At 44.4% G+C, this 25851-nt stretch overlaps 1 protein-coding gene across 1 annotated transcript; it reads left to right on the forward strand.

Annotated features, from left to right (window-relative positions):
• The first annotated feature begins 3773 nt into the window (after positions 1 to 3773).
• LOC146356817 (uncharacterized) lies at positions 3774 to 25851 on the forward strand. Its single transcript, XM_084833646.1, has 3 exons — positions 3774 to 4311; positions 8987 to 9096; positions 21998 to 25851. Exon 3 carries the CDS (start codon positions 22496 to 22498, stop codon positions 23867 to 23869), a length of 1374 nt encoding a protein of 457 aa, XP_084689772.1. The 5' UTR covers positions 3774 to 4311; positions 8987 to 9096; positions 21998 to 22495; the 3' UTR covers positions 23870 to 25851.

The following is a 25851-nucleotide window of genomic DNA, read 5'->3' on the forward strand; positions in this document are numbered from 1 at the left end:
AAAACCCCATGGAACGTCTCACAAGGCTAAAAGATATGACGCCGGAAGATGAGCCCCTCAGGTTGGAAGGTGTCCAATATACTACTGGGGAAGAGCAGAGGGTATTTCCAAGTGGCGCCAGAAAGAGTGAAGCGGCTGGGCCAAAGCCGAAAGGACACTCAGCTGTGGATGTGTCTGGTGGTGAAAAGAAAGTCCGATGCTGTAAAGAACAATATTGTTTAGGAACCTAGAATGTAAGATCAATGAGTCAAGGTAATCTGGAGGTGGTCAAACATGAGATGGCAAGATTGAACATTGACATCTTGGGAATCAGCGAACTAAAATGGACAAGCATGGACGAATTTAATTCAGGTGACCATCATATCTACTACTGTGGGCAAGATTCCCTCAGAAGAAATGGAGTAGCACTCATAGTCAACAAAAGGGTGGGAAAAGCAGTACTGGGGTACAATCTTAAAAACAATAGAATGATCTCAGTATGAATCCAAGGCAAACCATTCAACATCACAGTAATTCAAGTCTATGCCCCAGCCACTGATGCCGAAGAAGCTGAGGTTGATTGGTTCTATGAAGACCTACAACACCTTCTAGAACTAACACCCAAAAAAGATGTCCTCTTCATCATAGGGGACTGGAATGCTAAAGTAGGAAGTCAAGAAATCACCGGGATAACAGGCAAGCATGACCTTGGTGTACAAAATGAAGCAGGACAAAGGCTAATAGAGTTTTGCCAAGAGAACATGCTGATCATAGCAAACACTCTTTTCCAACAGCACAAGAGGCGACTCTACACATGGACATCACCAGATGGTCAATATCGAAATCTGATTATATCCTTTGCAGCCAAAGATGGAGAAGCTCTATACAGTCAGTCAAAACAAGACCTGGAGCTGACTGTGGCTCAGATCATGAGCTTTCTGTTGCAAAATTTTGGCTTAAATTGAAGAACGAAGGGAAAACCACTAAACCATTCAGGGATGACCTAAATCATATCCCTTATGAATATACAGTGGAGGGGACGAATAGATTTAAGGGATTAGACCTGATAGACAGAGTGCCTGAGGAACTATGGATGGAGGTCCGCAACATTGTTCAGGAGGCAGCAACTCAATCCATCCCAAAGAAAAAGAAATGCAAGAAAGCAAAGTGGCTATCTGAGGAGGCTTTACAAGTAGCTGAGGAAAGAAGGGAAGCGAAAAGCAAGGGAGAAAGGGGAAGATATAGCCAACTGAATGCAAAATTCCAGAGAATAGCAAGGAGAGACCAGAAGGCCTTCTTAAATGAACAATGCAAAGAAATCGAGGAAAACAACAGAATGGGAAAGACTAGAGATCTCTTCAAGAAAATCGGAGATCTCAAGGGAAGGTTTTGTGCAAAGATGGGCATGATAAAGGACAAAGAAGGCAGGGACCTAACAGAAGCAGATGAGATTAAGAAGAGGTGGAAAGAATACCCAGAAGAACTATACAGGAAAGATCTGAATGTTCCTGATAGCCATGATAGTGCGGTCACTGAACTTGAGCCGGACATCCTCGAGAATAAAGTCAAGTGGGCCTTAGGAAGCATTAGTAACCACAAAGCTAGCGGAGATGACAGTATTCCAGCTGAGCTATTTAAAATTCTAAAAGATGATGCTGTTAAAGTGCTGCACTCAATATGCCATCAAATTTGGAACACTCAACAGTGGCCACAAGACTGGAAAAGGTCAGTTTACATTCCAATTCCAAAGAAGGGCAACGCCAAAGGGTCTTCAAACTACCGTACAATTGCGCTCATTTCACATGCCAGCAAGGTGGTGCTCAAAATCCTACAAGCTAGGCTTCAGCAGTATGCGAACCGAGAACTACCGGAAATACAAGCTGGGTTTTGAAGAGGCAGAGGAACTAGAGATCAAATCGCCAACTTTCGCTGGATCATGGAGAAAGCGAGAGAATTCCAGAAAAACGTCTATTTCTGCTTCATTGACTATGCTAAAGCCTTTGATTGTGTGGATCACAACAAACTGTGGCAAATTCTTAAAGAGATGGGGGTACCAGACCACCTTACCTGTGTCCTGAGAAACCTGTATGAGGGAGGGTCAAGAAGCAAGAGTAAGAACCAGACATGGAACAACCAATTGGTTCAAAATTGGGAAAGGAGTATGACAAGGCTGCATATTGTCAACCTTATATGCAGAGTACATCATGAGAAATGCCGGGTTGGATGAATCAGAGGTCAGAATTAAGATTGCTGGGAGAATTATCAACAACCTCAGATACGCAGATGATACCACACTAATGGCAGAAAGCAAAGAGGATCTAAAGAGCCTCTTGTTGAGGGTGAAAGTGGAGAGTGCAAAAGCTGGTTTGAAACTCAGCATTACAAAAACGAAGATCATGGCATCTGGCCCTATCACTTCCTGGCATATAGAAGGGGAAGAAATGGAAGCAGTGATAGATTTTATGTTCTTGTGCTCCAAGATCACCGCAGACGGTGACTGTAGCCATGAAATTAAATGATGCTTGCTCCTTGGGAGGAAAGCTATGGCAAACCTAGACAGCATAGTAAGAAGCAGAGACATCCCCTTGCCAACAAAGGTCCGTCTAATCAAAGCTATGGTTTTCCCAGTGGTAACATATGGCTGTGAGAGCTGGAACATAAGGAAGGCTGAGCGCCGAAGAATTGATGCTTTCGAACTGTGGTGCTGGAGAAGACTCTTACGAGTCCCCTGGACTGCAAGGAGGTCAAATCAGTCCATCCTAAAGGAATTCAACCCTGAGTGCTCATTGGAAGGACAGATACTGAAGCTGAAGCTCAATTATTTTGGCCACCTAATGCGAAGAGAAAACTCTCTGGAAAAGACCCCGATGCTGGGAAAGACTGAAGGCAAAAGGAGAAGGGGATGGCAGAGGATGAGATGGCTAGATAGCATCACTGATGGCTATCTATTTGGCTGCACTGTTTTAAAAGGGAATTTCTCACTAAAACTCTTGCCCATGTGAAGGACCATGTGGTTACAACAGTACTGCTTGTTTGTTGTTAGGATTTTAGGAATACGCCATTTCTGGCTTTGTATTTGTTCCTAGGCTAAAGGGCTAAAGGTAGGGCCACTTGGCATTAGGGCCCAGAAACTCCTCGAGCAGTTCAACAGACTAGGGTGTGTCAAGAAGTTCATCCTGACTTGTGGCAACCTATCAGTAATACTTTATTTTGGGGGGGGGGCTCTTGTAAAGAAGCGGTCTACCAGTAGGGAAAGTCACCCCCCATCCCCGTACATTACAGTGGTCCTATCCATTCTTGCCCCCCCCCGCTACCTCTACTGCTGCCTGGTAGTATGCCCACCCCTGGTTTAAATAAATGTTCTTTTACTACTGGAAGGAGGATGGGGAGATATAGGAAGTGGAGGGTTTGATGACAACGTCATGTAGGAAGGGACCCCTTAAAGAGTGAGTGAGCAACACGTGGCTATTGTATAGTAAATGCTTTGGTGAAGGCACCCACAGATTCATCAGGGCACGGGAAGGAATCACTTTCAAACAATGAAACAAATATATAGAGTATTTCAGAAAACAGAATGCAAAATTAAATGGAAAGAAAGCCTGCTTTGTCCTAAACCAAAACAAAAAAAGGAAAGGAAAATCAAATGGTGAGAGCAGTTCTGTCTCTTCCTCTGGCGGAGATAAATGGGTTGTGGAGCCTGTCCTTGCCTCTTGCCTTGTGCAATGAAATATGGTGTTGATTCAGGCATTCAATACAACGCCTACTTTACTCCACAAACAATAGGCTTTTCATTCCACTCCTTTCTAAGATGACACGTCTGAAAGAGGAAGTGTATTTTTTTTAATAGCATTCTCTCTTTGACACCAGTTTATTATCCCACATTCCTTTGACTGGCCTACTATGCACTTAGTGTCTCCAAGTAGTGCATTCAACAGCACACAGTTTTTGATCTGAGAAAAGCTTACACTTTGGAGGAGCACTTTTATCTAATGAGGTCTCTCCAGCTGCTGTTTCCAGTATGCCCATTATTTTGACAGTTTAAAGGAATTTGCTTGGGATTTTCACACTGCTGTCTGATCTTCACCATAACTAAAGCAGGATGCGGCTTCTGTCAACAATCCCAGGAAACATTATTCCCTTTCTCCCAGACAGTGGCTAAAGGAAAGTGGAGGGCCTAATCTCTACCAATGTAATGTGAGTGCCAGCGACAGAACTCATGACTGGAGCCCAGATCAGCAGGAATTCATTTCCGTTCATTTTTTACCATGAGCTTCTTATTGCAAAATTTCAGCTTAAATTGAAGAATGTAGGGAAAACCACTAAACCATTCAGGTATGACCTAAATCATATCCCTTATGAATATACAGTGGAGGGGACGAATAGATTTAAGGGATTAGACCTGATAGACAGAGTGCCTGAGGAACTATGGACGGAGGTCCGTAACACTGTTCAGGAGGCAGCAACTCAATCCATCCCCAAGAAAAGAAATGCAAGAAAGCCAAGTGGCTGTCTGACGAGGCTTTACAAGTAGGTGAGGAAAGAAGGGAAGCGAAAAGCAAGGGAGAAAGGGGAAGATAGGTTCAACTGAATGCAGATTTCCAGAGAATAGCAAGGAGAGACAAGAAGGCCTTCTTATCTTTAAGACCTTCTTAAATGAACAATGCAAAGAAATTGAGGAAAACAATAGAATGGGACAGACTAGAGATCTTTTCAAGAAAATTGGAGATTTGTGAACATGTACTCATTATGCTCTCTCTCTCAGCCTAACCAATCTTAAAAGATTGTTATGAGGATAAACTGGAAAAAGAATTGCTGAACTCCTTGGAGGAAGAGCAGGAAAATTTCAGGGCTTGGATTCCTCGTTTCTTTTCTATATGTTCAACAGTGTTGTCTCATTTTTCATCTCATCTATTTATTTGTATAATAGATCAGATGAGAACTCCTTCACTATATGCAGGTGTCCTTGGGATTTTATTGTGTGTCTGATTTTTTTTAAGTCCTTGACGTTGCATGTAAATCCACAGAATTTTACAGTTTAACAAAATGGATCCATGAGTGAACACAAAATGTACCATGAATTCATAAGTAGCACAATAAATGAAAGTCTCTGAAGTAAGTTGTCTTGGAAATGATGATTTCTGCCACAGTATCTATCCCCCCAGACAGCCTTTATATCTGGTGTATTTTATGCCATATATTAGGAAACGTAAGCTGCATCAAGAGAGAGAAAGAAAATATAAACAGACAACAAAACCAATTTGGAAAATGGTCAGTGTGAAACTGCTAGGTAATGGATAGTTAACATTTAATTTTAAAACATTCTTTCTTCTGATGCTCCGATATTCAGAAACCTTGTGATATATTAAATGTCCTTGTGTGTAGGAATGCAACTGCCCTCAATTTTTGTATTTTATTTTGTTTTGTTTTAGGATATTATGGTGTTAAATCTTGTGTGTGTGCATGTGTGTGCGCTAGTCAGTTTCAGCAAAATGTTAATAGTTTACACTTCAAAAGTTTAATATGAATCAGGATATGGTCAGGAAGTTTGTTCAGGAAGGCAGGAGATTATAAAGTTCAACAGAAGGTCAGGGGAAGAGAGAGGACATTTTAAACTCAGGAAATAGAAACTTAGTTTGCCAAAATGAACAAGAAACTATCCTCCTGATTGGTGGGAGCTGGGAGAGAATAAGAGATATAAGCTGGGGCAGGGGGAGAGAGCCATCTCCTGGAGCCATCTTTGTCACTCAAGGCTCAGGTGGCCTCAGTGGCATGGAGTGCCTTCCACCAATTTCAGTTGGTGACCCAGTTATGCCCCTATCTGGACAGGGATAACCTGGCTTCAGTTGTTTATGCCCCATCACTTCCTGGCATATAGAAGGGGAAGAAATGGAAGCAGTGATAGATTTTATTTTCTTGGGCTCCAAGATCACCGCAGATGGTGACTGTAGCCGTGAAATTAAAAGATGCTTGCTCCTTGGGAGGAAAGCTATGGCACACCTAGACAGCACAGTAAGAAGCAGAGACATCACCTTGCTGACAAAGGTCTGCATAATCAAAGCTATAGTTTTCCCAGTAGTAACGTATGGCTGTGAGAGCTGGACTCTAAGGAAGGCTGAGCGCCGAAGAATTGATGCTTTCGAACTGTGGTGCTGGAGAAGACTCTTACGAGTCCCCTGGACTGCAAGGAGGTCAAATCAGTCCATCCTAAAGGAAATCAACCCTGAGTGCTCATTGGAAGGACAGATACTGAAGCTGAAGCTCAAATATTTTGGCCACCTAATGCGAAGAGAAAACTCCCTGGAAAAGACCCTGATGCTGGGAAAGACTGAAGGCAAAAGGAGAAGGGGACGGCAGAGGATGAGATGGCTAGATAGCATCACTGATGCAATGAATATGGACTTGAGCACGCTCCGGGAGAGAGCGGAGGACAGGAAGGCCTGGCGTGCTCTGGTCCATGGGGTCACGAAGAGTCGGACACGACTTAACGACTGAACAACAAGAAATCTCGAAGTTAGATTACTGCAAAGCACTCCATATGGGGCTGACTTTGAAGATGGTTCAGAAGCTACAGCTCATGCAAAATGTGGCGGCCAGATTGATAACAGGGACCAGAAACTCCAAGACTGACTCTGGCCCACTTGCACTGGCTGCCTGTATGTTTCCAAGCCCAATTCAAGGTGCTGGTTTTAACCTATAAAGCCTTACATGGCTTGGGACCACAGTACCTCACAGAGTGCCTCTCCTGACACGAACCTTACCCATACACTATGCTCAACATCTAAGGTCCTCCTCTGGCTGCTTACTCAAAGGGAAGCTTGGAAGACAGCAACAAGGGAGAGGGCCTACTTGGTGATGCCCCTCCAATAATGGAATGATCTCCCCAATGAGGCCCACCTGGCACCAATATCGTTATCTTTTCAGAGCCAGGTTAAGACCTTTCTCTTCTCCCAGGCATTTGGCAGCATATGATGAATTTTAATCAATCTTGGATTGGTTTATGGTTATGATTCGTTGCTTGAGATTGCGTGCTTGAAATGGTTTTAGATATATGTTGTCTTGTGTATATTGCCTGTTCATGTTTTTTTTTTTTTTAATGTAAATGGCTTTTAACCTCTGTATACTGTATTTTTAAAGTTTTTAATCTTTGTAAACCACCCAGAGAGCTTTGGCTACTGGGCATTATAGAAATGTAAACAGCAGCGGCAGCAGCAGCATATCCATGTATATCACCTACTTCTCTGTAGCCCTGGCAGAAGCTCAGGTGGGGAGAGAGGGAATTTTTCTCTCTTTCTCTTTTGACACTTAGACTCCTGATTGTCTCCCAGTGAAACTGATTGGCAATAGATTCAGGATGGACAGAAGAGTGTAAAGTGATGCACGTTGGGGCAAGAATTCCTAACTTCAAGTATATCCTGATGGGATCTGAGCTAGTTGTGACCGACCAAGAAAGAGATCTTGGGGTTGTGGTGGACAGCTCACTGAAAATGTCAGCCCGTTGTGTGGCTGCTGTGAAAAACACAAACTCCATGTTAGGCATAATTAGAAAAGGAGTTGAGAATAAAACTGCCAACATCATACTGCCCTTATACAAATCTCTGGTGCGACCACACTTGGAATATTGTGTCCAGTTCTGACCACCACACCTAAAAAAGATATTGTAGAGCAGGAAAAAGTGCAGAAAAGGGCAACTAAAATGATCAAAGGGCTGGAGTATCTCCCCTATGAGGGAAGGTTATTACGGCTGGGATTATTTAGTTTGGGAAAAAGGTGAATAAGGGGAGATATGATAGAGGTGTACAAAATTATGCATGGTGTGGAGAAAGTGGATACGGATACTTTTTTCTCCCTCTCTCATAATACTAGAACACAGTGGGGTCATCCCATGAAGCTGACTGGTGGGAGATTCCGGACAGATAAAAGGAAATATTTCTCACACAACATATACAGTCAGGGCCAGAAATACTGGAACAAGGATAACTGTTTTGGCAGTTGGCCTCTGTACACCACCACTTGAAGCTGAAAGGAAACACACCCAGATGGGAGCAAAGTCTGGACTTTCAGCTGTAATTCAATGGGCTTGACAAAAGTGGGGCACTAACCAGTCAGGAAGTACAGCCAGTGGCATACACACGCACCCAGCTTTGGTGGCTCATAAGTAATGGAACAAACCAACATCATTTCAAACTTAAGGTTCACCTTTAATACCTGGATGAAAATCCTTTGCAGTCAATGACTGCCCGAAGTCTGTAACCCATGGACATGACCAAATGCTGAATTTCCTCCCTCGAGATGCTTTGCCAGGCCTTTACTGCAGCTGCCTTCAGCTGCTGCTTGTTTGTGGGTCTTTCCGCCTTCAGTCTTGTCTTCAGTAAGTGAAAAGCATGCTGTAGTGGGTTGAGATCAGGTGATTGACTTGGCCATTGAAGAACATCCCACTTCTTTGCCTTCAGAAACTCTTGGGTAGCTTTTGCTGTATGTTTTGGGTCATTATCCATCTGCAATATGAATAGGGATGTACGAAAGTGACTTACCTTTCCACGGATTATGTTGATGGTGGGGGGGAGGCGCTCCGTTCCTCCCCCCGGAATCCTGGCCGGCCGGCTGTGCTCCACAGCGATTCTGCGGAGCCGCCGGCCAGCTCCGCCAGCAGCCGGACATCCCGCTGTTGGCTAGCAGAGATGCAAATGGCGGCGGCCGTAGCCGCCGCCGTTTGCGTCCCTGCAGTCAGCTGTGATAGGCTACGTAAATGTTTACGTAGCCTATCATGGCTGATTTAAAACAAAAAAAATGCGTGTACGCAAATGGCGGCGGCCATGGCCGCCGCCATTTGCGTTCCTTATTTTGGCATGTCTTAGTCTTCGTAAACATTTACGTAGACTAAGACGGCGAAAATAAGGGGAACGCAAATAGCATAGTACGCAAATAGCGTACTTTTTTTTTTAAAAGTCAGCCGTGATAGGCTATGTAAAGATTTACGTAGCCTATCACGGTTCTTTTTTTTTTTTAGCCTGGAAATGGCGGCGGCGGCAGCCGGTCGGAAGACGCCACAGCCGCCACCAACCGCACCGCCGCTGGAGCCGCTGCCGGAGCCACCGCTGCCAGGAAGAACCACCCAAGGTAAGTCTCATCCTGGGGGGTGGCGGGGGGTGGCGGGCCGTTCCACCACCGATTTCGGGGGGGCGAATGCGCTGGCATTCGGCCTCCCCGAGATCCGTGGCGGAACTTTCGTACATCCCTAAATATGAAGCAGCGTCCTCTCAGTTTGGCAGCATTCGGCTGAATCTGAGCAGAAAGTATAGCCCTATACACTTCAGAATTCGTCCTACTGCTTTTATCAGCAGTCAGGTCATCAATAAACACCAGTGACCCGGCTCCATTGGCAGCCATACTTGCCCATGCCATAACACTGCCTCTACCATGTTTGACAGATGATGTGGTATGCTTTGGATCATGAGCTGTTCCTTTCCTTCTCCATACTTTTCTCTTCCCATCATTCTGGTACAAGTTAATCTTGGTTTTTGTTTTGTTTTTTTAGACTAAGATGGCGAAAATAAGGGGGAACGCAAATAGCGTAGCGGATGCTATTTGTGTTCCCCTTTATTTTCACCATCTTAGTCTACATAAATATTTATGTAGACTAAGACGGCCATAGCCGCCGCCATTTGCGTACGCGTTTTGTTTTGTTTTTTAACCCAGAGTCTTTACGTAGCCTATCATGAATGGGGGGGGGGGAAACAGACTGCAAATGGCAGCGGCGGCGGCAGCTCTTCGGAAGACCAGCTGCTGCTGCCGCCACTGGAGCCACTGCCGTCTGGAACATCCGCCCCAGGTAAGTCTCATCCCAGGGGGGATCCGTGGGGGGCGGGGGGGTGGCAGGCCGTTCCGCCATGGAGTTCGGGGGGCCGAATGCACTGGCATTTGGCCTCACCGAGATCGGTGGCAGAATTCTCTGACATCCCTAAGATGTTGACATTGACATGCCTACCTCCTCAAGAGCGTTCTTGACCTGACCTGGCTAGATGTTGTGAAAGAGTTCCTCTTCATCATGAGCAGAATTCTGCGGTCATCCACTTTAGCTGTCTTCCGTGGTCTTCCAGGCCTTTTGCTGTTGCTGAGCTTGCCAGTTAATTCCTTCTTTTTCAGGATGTTCCAAACTGTTGTGTTGGCTACTCCCACTGTTTTTGCTATCTCTCTGATGGGTTTATGTTGTTTCCTCAGCCTAATGATGGCCTCCTTCACTCGCATAGACACCTCTTTGGACCTCATGTTGGGAGTTGCAGTGAACAGCTGCCAAATGCAGATGTAACACTCAGAACCACCTCCAGGCCTTTTATCTGCTTGATTGGTCATGGGGTACCCAGGAATGTGTATGGGTACCCCATGACCAATTTTTATGGGTTTTTTATTTTATTTTTTTAAAAGCTACTTTAAAAAGCACCCAAGGGCTTAGGCTTGCCCAGTGGGATTTTTAAAAATGTAATTTCATTTTGCAACATTTAATCAAAGAGCCACGGGAACAATTTCTGTAGAAAGGTTGGATCTCAGTTATTGCACTAAGTAAGTATAAATTTCAAAATTAGTTAAAGTGATTAAAACAAACACCCATTTTTCTTGACTAAAAAGGTACCTTAATTAATGGAATCACATTTTTTTAAGATATAATTATTGCAAATTTGTTGTTGTTGTTCAGTCGTTCAGTCGTGTCTGACTCTTCGTGACCCCATGGACCATAGCACACCAGGCCTTCCTGTCCTGCGCTGTCTCCCGGAGCGTGCTCAAGTTCATATTCATTGCATCCGTGATGCTATCTAGCCATCTCATCCTCTGCCGTCCCCTTCTCCTTTTGCCTTCAGTCTTTCCCAGCATCAGGGTCTTTTCCAGAGAGTTTTCTCTTCGCATTAGGTGGCCAAAATATTGGAGCTTCAGTTTCATTATCTGTCCTTCCAATGAGCACTCAGGGTTGATTTCCTTTAGGATGGACTGATTTGACCTCCTTGCAGTCCAGGGGACTCGTAAGAGTCTTCTCCAGCACCACAGTTCGAAAGCATCAATTCTTCGGCGCTCAGCCTTCCTTATAGTCCAGCTCTCACAGCCATACATTACTACTGGTAATGCATAGCTTTGATTAGACGGACCTTTGTCGGCAAGGTGATGTCTCTGCTTCTTACTATGCTGTCTAGGTTGGCCATAGCTTTCCTCCCAAGGAGCAAGCGTCTTTTAATTTCATGGCTACAGTCACCGTCTGCGGTGATCTTGGAGCCCAAGAAAGTAAAATCTGTCACTGCTTCCATTTCTTCCCATTCTATATGCCAGGAAGTGATGGGGCCAGATGCCATGATCTTAGTTTTTTTAATGGTCAGTTTCAAACCAGCTTTTGCACTCTCCTCTTTCACCCTCAACAAGAGGCTCTTGAGATCCTCTTCACTCTCTGCCATTAGGGTGGTATCGTCTGCATATCGGAGGTTGTTGATAATTCTCCCGGCAATCTTAATTCCGACCTGTGATTCATCCAATCCGGCGTTTCTCATGATGTACTCTGCATATAAGTTAAATAAGCAGGGTGACAATATGCAGCCTTGTCGTACTCCTTTCCCAATTTTGAACCAATCGGTTGTTCCATCTCTGGTTCTTACTGTTGCTTCTTGACCCTCGTACAGGTTTCTCAGGAGACAGGTAAGGTGGTCTGGTACTCCCATCACTTTAAGAATTTGCCACAGTTTGTTGTGATCCACACAATCAAAGGCTTTAGCGTAGTCAATGATATTGCAAATACATGTACTTATAAAAACTGCAGCTGGCAAGCAACATCTTAAGAGAGGAAATGCCCTGTCTCTATCCCACAAAGGAGGGGTGGCTGGGGCAGGGAGGGGCGAAGGGGGGAATGCTGTATAGGACACTCAAGCCCAAAGCCCTCTTGGGCATATGATTCTTTGGATCCAGACCATTAGGCAAAATTGTCAAGTGTGTGAAAATGTGTGGCATTTCACAAAGATTCTTCTCACTGAATCAGGCAGCATTTCATCTTGAGGCAGAGTGTGGAATTTAATTGGCGTGAGTTTACATTTGCACACACCCCTAACTTGCCCTAATCAGAGCTCACTGGTTGAACAGAACATAGGAACACTGGAAGCTGCCTTATATCAAGTGGGACCTGTGCTCCGTCTTGCCCAGTATTGTTGACCCTGACTGGCAGCAGTGGCTCTCAGGGGTTTCAGGCAGGAGTTTTTCTGGCCCTACCTAACTGGAGATGCTGGGATCGGAGCTTCTGCATGTATAGCAGGGACTCTACCACTGAGCTACAGCTCTGCTCCATGCGAACAGATCAAAGGTGTCCAGGTTGGGCAGTTGCCAGAGTGGAGTCAGGAGCTGTGACAGGAAGTCAGACAAGGCACACATGCTAAAGCCCGGAAGAAGGTCCCAGACAGCCCAGTCAAAGTCCCAAACCAAGTCTTTTATAGCTCTTCCTGGGAGGGCACAATGTAGCCCAAGAACACCTTATTGCCCAGTAAGAAGCTCCAGACTGCAGTCCTGGTGGCTCAGTCACCACATGTGACAGCTGGGCTCAGAGATGGGACCTGCCCAGTGGCATCGGACAAGTATCTCACTATGCCAAACAGTAGAATGCTCCACGCACCTTTGGAAAGACTCCTGCAGGTTCTGTGCTCTTCCCTCTGTCACATAACCTCTTCAGTCTTGCAATATCTCCCTTGGACTCTGACCTCTCTCCCTGTCCCACCACTCTAAATGCAACCAGCTGACTTTCTCTGCTACCACTGTGGAACGTGGTAGACAGAGATGTCACAGTCCCTCTGTTCACACATCACAGAAGGTCTCAGAGGTGGAATTCTACAGTCAATCATCTTTTTGTGAAACTGAACTTCAGAAGTCTTGCTGACACGCCACATCAGCCTTCCCCATTCTGGCGCTCTCCAGAGGTGTTGGACTATAACTCCCAGCACTGCTGGCTGGAGGATGCTGGAAGTTGTAGTCCAACATATCTGGAGGGTGCCAGATTGGGGAACGCTGCTTCACGAGGTTCCAATCTATTTGTTATGCAAGTATTTTTGGAGCTTTATCATGGAAGATGGACAAATGATGCAGACTGTGGGTGGATTGTGGTGGTGTGGAGTAGTGTGGGAGCCCTGCTGAACGACTTCCATCGGGTCCGTTGTGTCAGGTTGCATTCTGGAACAGCTTGACACGGGCAGTCATTGCAGTGTTTCAGAGCACCCACAGCACCCTTCATTTGCTGCCATCCTGTGTTTTGTGGTTCGGCCCCTGTGAGAAATATCAATGCACCTTGTTAAGTGAAGTGTTGGAGAGGGAATCACATTTGCATTTTAAAAGGCACTTATTGAGCTAACTTTGGTGCGGATCAAATGCCAGAAGCCATAAAGTGTTCTAATGTTCCCACTTGAAAGGAGTCCTGACAGAACAGAACATCCTTAATAAATGGTGTGATCTTGAATGTTTTAATTTAATTTTTTATTTGCAAGTTAATTTGGGGGTTATATGAGGAAAAGCACATGGGAGAAAGGTCTTTGCTTCAGGAGCCCACCTCCAGATGGGAAAGAGGCCTTCCAGGTAGGTGAGGTCTACTCCAAGGAACAAACACAATATTTGGAGCAGAATGTTGCTGATGATTAACTCTGGAGAATGGCGCTACTGAGATAGTATAGGAAAGCCCAAGGGGTGGGGGTGGGAAGCAAGAGTGAATGTGCCTGATGGCCACACATTTATCATAACTAGACCAGCTGAACTAGTCAGTGCTGCCTGGATTAACTGAACTGGACGCAACTCAGGCATCCACATGGGGAGGAGGGTGTGAGGGGAGCAGGCGTTTCAAATGTTCCCTTTCTTCCTGGAACTGTGCACTAAACGGTGTATTTGGTTTTAATGGAGACGGAGATGGGTGTACAATATTTAAAAAAGGATTAATTTCACTTTAAGAAGTTACCAGTGTATTGTAATTATATTACTATACAGCCAATTTCAGTTTTTGTTTCCTAATTGCTATTAATTTTATAGTGCTGTTCTGTATAACTGGGCAATGCCACATAGTTAGTCTGTTGTAATTAATTACATTTACCAGTCAATCCCCTTTTTTGGATCCCTACAAACAAATTAACATTTAGAGAGCTGCTTTGTACACTGTGTTGGCTGTTCTTCCATTGGGTAATAAAATAAGCACATTGTGAGGTGAACTTACACAGGAACATGCAACATAAATGCCCATGAGAAAAGCACTCAGGCCACAACTGATTTTTTTTCTTCTTTTGTTCATACTTGAACAGTGTTTTTGTCCCCAATATTTGGGGCTTGATTATTTTTTTAAATGTCTAAAAAACATGAATAACATGAATAGACAATATTTATTACTAAATTATTTCAATCCAATGGTATTGAGGCAGTGAGTTTTTGAAAGTTTTTGTTAGCCCAATTTCGTTTCAAGATGGCAGATGCAATTTTTTGTATGGTTAAAATTTGCTCGCTGCAGTGCTGAATCATCATACCGAGTTTGGTTGAAACCAGATAGCTAATATCCTGGAAGACAGAAACAAAATTCAAAGTGATCTTGAGAGACTGGCACGCTGGGCAGAAAACAACAGAATGACATTTAATAGGGATAAAGGCCAAGTTCTGCACCTAGGAAAAAGACACCAAATGCACAGTTACAAGAAGGGGGATACGTGGCTCAACAACACTACAAGCGAGAAAGATCTTGGAATTGTTGTCGATCACAAGATGAATATGAGCCAACAATGTGATGTGGCTGCAAAAAAGGCAAATGCTATTTTGGGCTGCATTCATAGAAGCATAGCTTCCAAATCCCGGGAAGTACTAGTTCCCCTCTACTCAGCACTGGTTAGGCCTCCTCTGGAGTACTGTGTCCAGTTCTGGGCACCACACTTTAAGAAGGAAGCAGACAAACTGGAAAGGGTTCAGAGAAGGGCAATGAGGATGATCAGGGGACTGGAAACAAAGCCCTATGAGGAGAGACTGAAAGAACTGGGCATGTTTAGCCTTGAGAAGAGAAGACTGAGGGGAGATATGATAGCGCTCTTCAAGTCCTTGAAAGGTTGTCACAGAGAGGAAGGCCAGCATCTCTTCTCGATCATCCCAGAGTGCAGGACACGGAAGAATGGGCTCAAGTGACAGGAAGCCAGATTATGGCTGAACATCCGGAAAAACTTGAAGAAGAAACATAGAATCATAAGGTTGGAAGGGGCCTACAAGACCATCGAGTCCAACCCCCTGCTCAATGCTGGAAGCCTGATTCCCAGGCAGTCTCCCATCCACGTGCTAACCAGGGCTGACTCTGCTTAGCTTCCAAGAGCAGACGAGATCAGGCACATCCCTGACTGTTAGGGCAATACAACAATGGAACCAATTCCCTAGGGAGGTGGCGGGCTCTCCCACACTGGAGGCGTTCAAGACGAGCCTGGACAGCCATCTGTCAGGGATGCTCTGACTTGGATTCCTGCATTGAGCAGGGGGTTGGACTTGATGGTCTTGTAGGCCCCCTCCAACCCTACTATTGTATGATTCTATGATTCTATAAATCTTTAAATATTTGGATTGGCCACCATTTTGTTTCAAGATGGCAGATGAAATTTTCACTATGCTAAAACCCTCCCAGATAGAGGTAGAACAAATCCTAAAAGTTTCAGAACAATTAGATGTATGGTTTTCAAGTTCATCGAAGGCATACAAACAAACACTTCTTTTTGTATATATAGATCTATGTTGGGGCCCTTTCAGAGCTTATAATGAGTGCCTAGAAGGTGAGTGCATGTGTTTCCTCTCGCTCTTCTTCCATGCATCCCTTGTCTCCCAGGAACGGACTACATGCAAAGTTGCATATCTGTGCATGCTTAACCTAGACGTGAGTCCCGTTTATAGCTTGGCAAGGTGCCATAATTCATTGGCAGAGCAGAGCCCCTGCCTTGCATGCAGAAGGTCCCAGATTCAATCCCCAGCATGCCAAGCTAAAAAGGATGAGGTAGGAGGTAATGTGAAAGATCCTCAGTCCAAGGCCCGGGACAGCCACTACCACTCAGGGTGGACAACATTAACTAGATGGGACAAATAGTTACAGATGGATAAGGGATTTGTTTCGGTTTGTGCTTGACCATCATTTGCCCAATTCACACCTCCTGGAACCAAACATGGACCCAAATGCAATCTGTGGTCAAAGTCCATACATTTTCAAGCTTGAGATGCAATTCTTGAAGCAACAACAAAAATGTAGTTGAAAAACGTGTCCATTTGAAAAAATACGTTTATGAAAAAGTGCATATGAAAAATGCGTACTTCTGAAAATTGTGCACAAATTTGATTAATGGGAGAAAATGTGTATATTTCAAAAATGGACACAATTACTGCATTGTTGTTCAGTCGTTCAGTCATGTCCGACTCTTCATGACCCCATGGACCATAGCACGCCAGGCCTTCCTGTCCTGCGCTCTCTCCCGGAGTGTGCTCAAGTTCATATTCATTGCATCGGTGATGCTATCTAGCCATCTCATCCTCTGCCGTCCCCTTCTCCTTTTGCCTTCAATCTTTCCCAGCATCAGGGTCTTTTCCAGAGAGTTTTCTCTTTGCATTAGGTGGCCAAAATATTTGAGCTTCAGCTTCAGTATCTGTCCTTCCAATGAGCACTCAGGGTTGATTTCCTTTAGGATGGACTGATTTGACCTCCTTGCAGTCCAGGGGACTCATAAGAGTCTTCTCCAGCACCACAGTTCGAATTACTGCATACATTTGGAAAAATGCAAATGAGGATGCAAAATGAAAAAAAAACCCAAAGGCTGCAATTTGATACAAACATGTATATGTTTCAAGGTGGAATTCAGAGAACCTCAATGAGCTTGAGTTGTGCTGATCCACACATCCCTTGAAATAGTCTGACATGGTATGAGGCAGCTACTTCCGCACATACCACTCCTTTATATATCTACTCAGAAGTCCCACTATGTTCAGTAGGGCTTACTCCTCAATCAATGTTCATGAGATCACAGCCTTAATTAGATACTTCAGCTGTTGAGAAAGTGCTTTCAGAAAAGGGCTCATCTCCCACAATGGAGTCACCCGACTGAGCTGAATGAATGAGGCTGACAAAAGAAGCACATCGTTAACTTCTGGAATTCCCTGCCACGTAAGAGCTGAGGATGAGACAAACTCATGTACAAGGGGTTGAATATTGGCTATTAGGCTTGATAGCTAAGTGACACCTCCAAATTCAGAGACAGCGTACCTCTCAGAGCATCAGCAGGCCTCACCACCACAGTCTGTGGCAGGGAATTCCAGAAGTTAATGATGCACTGTGTGAGGAGGGGATCTCTCTGGTCTGCCCTGAATCTCGCATCTCCAGGCTACCTTCCCTCATTTTCCTCCAGGTAAAAATGGTCAGAACTGAAGAACTGACAGGCCTGTCATCCATCATATTGATCTAAGAACTTGATGGGCAGTGGGAAATGCATAGCAATCCACACAGAAATAAGCCAGGCCCTTGTAACATTTTGTTGTTGTCATTGTTGCTGTTGCTGCTGTTTGTGTCTTTTTTCCCTTCTGCTCAGGATCCCTCAAAGATACTTAGAGAGGGCTTAAAACTCCAGAAGCTCCAAGCTGTGTTGCAAACTTCATTAGTAACTTAATTGGCAAAGAAATGGGCTGTGGAAATAGAGTCAACATTAATGAATTATTCACTCATTTTTAGGACCTGGATTTCTTTTAAATATTTTAGGGGGGTATGAATTAGGATGTCCTTACATGTTCTAGCTCAGGCTGTTGCAAACACACAGCAAATAACAACAAGCATTTTTTGTCGTATGAGGGGAGGAAGATTGTGGGGAGGGGCAGCTGAACTGTGGTGAAAATTCACTATTCTGGGACACTCCTTGACTAGGTTGAAAGGTTGTTAAAATTTCAATTGTGTTGCTGGGGTTATGATGTGTGTGGGAAGCGGAGAGGAGTTGAGCTTGCACCACAGTTAGAACTCTGCTGGGTTGAGATGGCAGTGATAGAAGGACTTGCCAGAAGTTGGGGATGGAAGTTAGACTTCTTCCTGATGTATTCCCCTTCTGGACTTCCCCACATCTGAGGATATATTGGTGGCCATGTCAATAACACAACAGGTCTTTCTTGAGGTGCTGCTGTTAAATGCGATTGGTGAGTGGCATTTAAACCTGGATGAGTGAGCGAACCAGCCAGCCAGATCTTCTGTGACTGAGACCTGGTTGGACATGGCAGGCAGGAAGGGTGAGGAACGAGATGAAATTTGGTCTGATCCAGCAGTGCTCTTCTTATGTCCTCACGTACGCTACACTGGCTCATTAAATTGGTCTCAAGTACCCACAAACCCACTCAGTATCATTTCAACTTTGCTAGCCCTATTCAGCCCTTTGGCACCCACGGATACCACATCCATGAAGAGGGCTGTGGGAACAGGCTCACCCCAGGCCCTCAGTGCTACCACCTGTGCCAACTGCACACCCTGGCTGACATCTGATCAGCATCCGTCAGGAAGGGGCCACTTTTATGCACAGAGGGTTTCCGCCAGCGGGGGCAGTTGCTGATGGTCCCTGTGGAGGCAACTGTGTGCAGGTACCAGTAGATCCACTTCTGACTCATGACAAGCCTACTTTGCTGGGGCGGGAGTAGCCTGTGCGCACATTGTTGAGGAGGCAGGCCTAGCCCTCTGCCTCTTCACATGTTCACTAGCCACAAACCCATTTCTCATCAATTTCATTTGTTTGTTTGTTTGTTTTTTTATTCAGTACATTTCTGTAGCACCCAATAGCTGAAGCTGTTTTCAAAGGCAACCCACGTATAACGTTTTCAAAGGCAGTTCCACATATTTAAAAAGAGAGCTATTTTAGCTTTATCTCTTGTCTTCTTTGCATCTGTGGCGCTCATTCCAAAAGCAACATTTTCATCGTCAGTCTCCAAGCAGCATTTCTCTGGGCCCAGGAGCAACTCAGAACATGGCCCAATTCCCCATTTGTTATTTCCTTGCCTGTTTTGAAAACCTGAAGGGTAAATTGGCAGCCTTTAGCATCTCTAGTTCCCCAGCTCTGTATGTTTCTGGCTGCCTACAAGCAATGCACTGGCACGCGCGGCCCTGAGACCCTGGGATTTGGTGTCAGTTCCTCCATGCAGTCTGGTGATCAGAGGCCAAGCTCTTTCGCTCCCATACGTCCTGCGGCCTGTGAAATTCCATCAGCTGGCTGGCCCCCTCCCACTGCTCCTGGGAAGCCCTGATGGTTACAGCGCTGGTCACTCACTCCTGCTTCCAGATCCTGCGGCTCCTCCAAGCAGTGCACAGGAAAAAGCAGCAGGAATCAAGGCATTCTGGGAGGTGCAGTTCTTGAAAGGGCAAAGGGTGGCTCACTTCTCCTTGCCTCTCAAACAAGGGTCCTAGAATTACCTTCTCTCTGTGTCTCGAATCAATCCTCGAACAAGCAACATAGTGCGCTACGAGCCCAGTCCATCCTCCAAACAAGAGGGGTGGGGGGCCGGGAGAGCATGAGACTGTACAAGCACTCACTGTGTGAGAAGATTGTCCAACGTGCTTGCCTTAAGGCCAAGAAGCAGTAGGAACTGGGCTAGCTTCAAAACCTTTATTTATTTAGGAACAACACACACAAACACAGGAACCCAGCAGGTTGTTTTTGCTATACCTATAGAGACTAATACACCCAAACACAGACAGAGCTCTAGTTGGATCCTGAAGACAAGGACACCCACCTGAGGAAGGGGACTGGCTCCTGTTACAATCCAGGTCTGCTCCTGAAAGAGGCAGGTCAGACATACTACAAATCAGTATGCGCAAGCGTCCTCAGGCATGATGTGCAATTCAGCCTCATTTCTTTCTCCTTCACAGTAAAGGGTTTAGAATCTGGGATGGCTCCCTGGCTCCCTGCGAAGTTTACCTATCTTCCCTCCCCATGCACCCTGGTCCCTGCTTGAAATGTCACTGGGCCTTCAAGGCATATGGGTTCCAAGGGTGTGGGAGAGGGCTGCTTTAAACACTCCTATTACATCATGAGCATTGTAGGGGATGATGATGGTGATAAAAACTTCAATTTCCATGCCACTTTTCCACAAAGATGAGCCCAAAGCAGCCCCAAAGAACAACACAAGAGCAGTAAGACATACAGTATCAAGCCATCATCACCAAAAATAGACTACTGCCAATTAATTTCAAAATATAACAATCCAAACAAACAGCAGTTCATTTTAGTTCTATATTAACATTATAACTTTTTAAATTTGGTACAGAATAGACAGTATTAATCATTAAAACACAATATCAATTGATATTATTCATCGTTAAAAAGCATAAGCCAGAGTCAGCTAGAACAAAACCTTTCAGTGCAGTCAGATATTAATAATCTAACCTTATCACCAGTCGCAGCCTCAAAAATGCCAAATTTAGGAAACAGACATATTTCTTACAACTGCCAATATAAAAAGCACATGATGCAGAGCTGACAAAACAATCTTACTTAACAATAGCAGAGGGGCCATCACCACAGAGTCCAAGAATCTCCAAAAATTAAATCACACTTGGTTAGAGCCTTAGACCAACCAGGCCTTGTACCCTCCAAGATCATATCAGGCCTCTAATTAACCAAAGTGTGGGTGGGTACTTCCAGATGGATGCCTCCTAGTGCTACCAATCAAAAAACATGGTGCAGCTATTCTGTCTTTCCCTCCTCAACCTTAACAGACTTTTTGTGGAAAGAAAAACAATGGAGGAAGCAAGCAGTAGGAAACTACAGGAGGCTTATAAGTGGAAAACGATGTCATCCAGACCTTCCATAAATTCTTGTGTTTGAGGCAGGGCAATGCACTACAAAAGCCTTGTCTGGAAGCACCCTTACTCTCCCCCTCTCATCAGGGAAGTCATTAGTGTAGTCTCCTTTTTCTCTGTCCCTTCAAATGAAGATAGCATAGCACCATTGCCTTCACTCCACACCATGGCAATAGTACTGGATATGAACAAGGGCTAGGTGGTACAACGTTCTCCCTGCTCCACTCCTCTCCTGGCTGCTGGGGACAGCTCAGCTCCCTGCAGCTGAGGATCTCAAGCTTGAAGAAGAATATTCACCTGCCCCGCCAACTTAACTGTAATAAAAGATATGGGGTAGGATCCCCAGGGTTGCTACAGACAATTTTTCCCCACACATGTACCAGAAATGTTTAGCTCTTCCCTTCCCACTGTAGCCCCTGGCACCCTCTGAGAACCACTGACAGGCTGGGGGCAGCACCCAAGATGGCAGTACACTTTTATTTCACCAGTTCACCATAACTGCTTTAGATTAGACTATCTTTTGATTTCTACGACTTTAGTATGCCGATTAAAAGATTGCAAGATTGACACATTGTAGTGTCGGATCATACCCCAATATGTTTGGAACTGCTATTTTCTGATACTCCTAGGGCCCCTGGTCTTTGGCGTCTTAATGTTTCTCTTCTTAACGATGAGAAGTTTAAAACCCAGATGTTAGCTAAACTAACAGCATATTTTAATATTAACGAGGGTACAGAGGTTCGTGCACCACTGAATGGGAGGCTAGTGAAGCTTTTATAAGGGGTTGAATGATCTCTTATGCTTCTTATCAAAAGAAGCTTAAAAAAACTCAACAGACGTACTTAAATAAGACGCTGAAATCTCTTAGAACTCATTTTGCCACTTCCCCACAGCACAACTTTATCAAGAGCTACAGAATACTAAGCATGAGTTGAATAATATTCTTTCACAACAGGTGGAATTTGCTCTGATCCTGTCTACGACAGAAATATCAGGGAAGTGGTGAATGTCCTAGTAAGATCCTTGCACACCGGCTTAAACAGCATCAACATCAGAATGTCATTTCAGCGATTAAAGACAAGAGTGGCAAAATATATACTTCTTCAGATAAAAATTCACAATTTTTAAAGTTTTATTCTGATCTGTATAGTACCGGTAATAAAATATCAGAGCTAGATATGGATGCTTTTTTTTTCTCAGATTAATCTTCCACATTTGGATTCTTCACAACAACAGCTCCTTTTAGCTCCTCTGCGTTTAGAAGAAATTATGAGTGCAATAATGAACACAAATACCGGGAAATCACCTGGACTGGATGGATTTCCAATTGCATGGTATAAAACATTCTCTAGTTTTTTAGCCCCAAAGTTGTATTGCCTCTATAATAATTTTTTCGAAGCTGGCTCCCTTTCTTCATCGTTAAATGATGCTTATATTACTGTGATTCCTAAGCCAGAAAAGAACCATACATACCTATTGTACTAATTACAGACCTATATCACTAATTACCCCTTCATGGATCACTGCCTTGTTGTGGCAAAGGGGCTTGCGTAACTCAGTGAAGCCATAAGCTATGCTGTGCAGGGCCACCCAAGATGGACTGGGGAAGAGCAGGGGGAATTTCCAAGTAGCGCCAGAAAGAGTGAAGCAGCTGGGCCAAACCCAGCAGTACTGGGGTACAATCTTAAAAACGATAGAATGATCTCAGTACAAATCCAAGGCAAACCATTCAACATCACAGTAATTCAAGTCTATGCCCCAACCACTGAGGCCGAAGAAGCTGAGGTTAATCGGTTCTATGAAGACCTACAACACCTTCTAGAACTAACACCAAAAAAAGATGTCCTCTTCATCATAGGGGACTGGAATGCTAAAGTAGGAAGTCAAGAAATCACCGGGATAACAGGCAGGCATGGCCTTGGTGTACAAAATGAAGCAGGACAAAAGCTAATAGAGTTTTGCCAAGAGAACACGCTGATCATAGCAAACACTCTTTTCCAACAGCACAAGAGGCGACTCTACACATGGACATCACCAGATGGTCAATATCGAAATCAGATTGATTATGTCCTTTGCAGCCAAAGATGGAGAAGCTCCATACAGTCAGTAAAAACAAGACCTGGAGCTGACTGTGGCTCAGATCATGAGCTGCTTCTTGCAAAATTTCGGCTTAAATTGAAGAATGTGGGGAAAACCACTAAACCATTCAGGTATGACCTAAATCATATCTCTTATGAATATACAGTGGAGGTGAGGAATAGATTTCAGGGATTAGACCTGATAGACAGAGTGCCTGAGGAACTATGGATGGAGGTCTGTAACATTGTTCAGGAGGCAGCAACTCAATCCATCCCAAAGAAAAAGAAATGCAAGAAAGCAACGTGGCTGTCTGATGAGGCTTTACAAGTAGCTGAGGAAAGAAGGGAAGCGAAAAGCAAGGGAGAAAGGGGAAGATATATCCAACTGAATGCAGATTTCCAGAGAATAGCAAGGAGAGACAAGAGGGCCTTCTTAAATGAACAATGCAAAGAAATTGAGGAAAACAATAGAATGGGAAAGACTAGAGATCTCTTCAAGAAAATCGGAGATCTCAAGGGAACGTTTTGTGCAAAGACGGGCATGATAAAGGACAAAGAAGGCAGGGACCTAACAGAAGCAGATGAGATTAAGAAGAGGTGGAAAGAATACACAGAAGAAGTATACAGGAAAGATCTGAATGTCCCTGGTAGCCATGATAGTGCGGTCACTGATCTGGAGCCGGACATCCTCAAGAGTGAAGTCAAGTGGGCCTTAGAAAGCATTAGTAACAACAAAGTTAGCGGAGATGACAGTATTGCAGCTGAGCTATTTAAGATCCTAAAAGATGATGCTGTAAAAGTGCTCTACTCAATATGCCAACAAATTTTGAACACTCAACAGTGGCCACAAGACTGGAAAAGTTCAGTTTACATTCGAGTTCCAAAGAAGGGCAATGCCAAAGAGTGTTCAAACTACTGTACAATTGCGCTCATTTCACACATGCCAGCAAGGTTATGCTCAAAATCCTACAAGCTAGGCTTCAGCAGCATGTGAACCAAGAACTACTGGAAGTACAAGCTGGGTTCTGAAGAGGCAGAGGAACTAGAGATCAAGTCGCCAACATTCGCTGGATAATGGAGAAAGCAAGAGAATTCCAGAAAAGCGTCTATTTCTGCTTCATTGACTACGCTAAAGCCTTTGATTGTGTGGATCACAACAAACTGTGGCAAATTCTTAAAGTGATGGGAGTACCAGAACACCTTACCTGTCTCCTGAGAAACCTGTACGAGGGTCAAGAAGCAACAGTAAGAACTGGACATGGAACAACCGATTGGTTCAAAATTGGGAAAGGAGTATGACAAGGCTGTATATTGTCGCCCTGCTTATTTAACTTATATGCAGAGTACATCATGAGAAATGCCGGGTTGGATGAATCCCAGGTCGGAATTAAGATTGCTGGGAGAATTATCAACAACCTCAGATACGCAGACAATACCACCCTAATGGCAGAAAGCGTAGAGCATCTAAAGAGCCTCTTGTTGAGGGTGAAAGAGGAGAGTGCAAAAGCTGGTTTGAAACTCAACATTAAAAAAATGAAGATCATGGCATCTGGCCCCATCACTTCCTGGCATATAGAAGGGGAAGAAATGGAAGCAGTGATAGATTTTACTTTCTTGGGCTCCAAGATCACCGCAGACGGTGACTGTAGCCATGAAATCAAAAGACACTTGCTCCTTGGGAGGAAAGCTATGGCAAAGCTAGACAGCATAGTAAGAAGCAGAGACGTCACCTTGCTGACAAAGGTCCATCTAAACAAAGCTATGGTTTTCCCAGTAGTAATGTATGGCTGTGAGAGCTGGACTATAAGGAAGGCTGAGCGCCGAAGAATTGATGCTTTCGAACTGTGGTGCTGGAGAAGACTCTTACGAGTCCCCTGGACTGCAAGGAGGTCAAATCAGTCCATCCTAAAGGAAATCAACCCTGAGTGCTCATTGGAAGGACAGATACTGAAGCTGAAGCTCAAATATTTTGGCCACCTAATGCAAAGAAACCCCCCCTGGAAAAGACCCTGATGCTGGGATTCTGGGAAAGACTGAAGGCAAAAGTAGAAGGGGACAGCAGAGGATGAGATGGCTAGACAGCATCACCGATGCAATGAATATGAACTTGAGCACACTCCGGGAGAGAGTGCAGGACAGGAAGGCCTGGCGTGCTATGGTCCATGGGGTCACAAAGAGTCGGACACGACTGAACGACTGAACAACAACAACAACTAAATTTTGGTCTTTTCCACTCAGATTAGATTTTCCACCTTCGTCAGTGCTGGAATCTTCTTGTCTGGAGTCTCTCTTTAAATGGATGGCATTAGGTTCTCAGCATATCAAGGTAGATGGAGCTCCTCCCACAATTTTGGCAGTTAGAGAAGTTTGGAGTATAATGTCATGTTTGATCCATTTTCCCATGCTAAATTGACTTTATGGGGAAATCCAGATTTAAGAATTCGTAAGAAAATGTTTTTATGGCGGACCTGGACAGATAAAATGATCTTTACTCTGGATCAATTGGTGGGGGTTGATGACAAGTTTTTGTTATTTTCGATTTTGTGAGATCAATTTGATTTGCCTGCTACAGCGGAATGGCAGTATTTGCAATGGAAACATTTGTTGGTATCTAGATTCAGTCCTGCTGCTTTTACTGCTTCGGAGTCTCCTTCGCTATTAGAAATACTTATCGAAGCTGATCAGATATATTGACCCACAATTCATGTTTATAAATATTTATTATCAATGAATAAATATGATACAATTGGTTTACAGCAGGAATGGAACAGGGAACTGGAATATCCTGTTTTGTTTAATCAATGGATCGCCATCTTGGTGTCTGTATCAGACATTTCAATGGACCTTTGGCAACACTTTATTCAGCAAAAACATTTGTTTCAGGTCTATTGGATGCCACAACGTCTTTTTAATAAAGGCTTGTCAAATCCAGCTAATTGTTGGAGGTGTAATGCAGTCCATACTTCTCTTATTTAT

Source organism: Heloderma suspectum, chromosome 1, assembly GCF_057233095.1.
Source record: "Heloderma suspectum isolate Gila_16-S chromosome 1, 16-S_ref, whole genome shotgun sequence".
NCBI lineage: Eukaryota > Metazoa > Chordata > Lepidosauria > Squamata > Helodermatidae > Heloderma > Heloderma suspectum.

Bases quoted from the DNA above. Each gene is read 5' to 3' on its own strand.
- LOC146356817 (XM_084833646.1), top strand. From the start codon at position 22,496: ATGATCTCAGTACAAATCCAAGGCAAACCATTCAACATCACAGTAATT.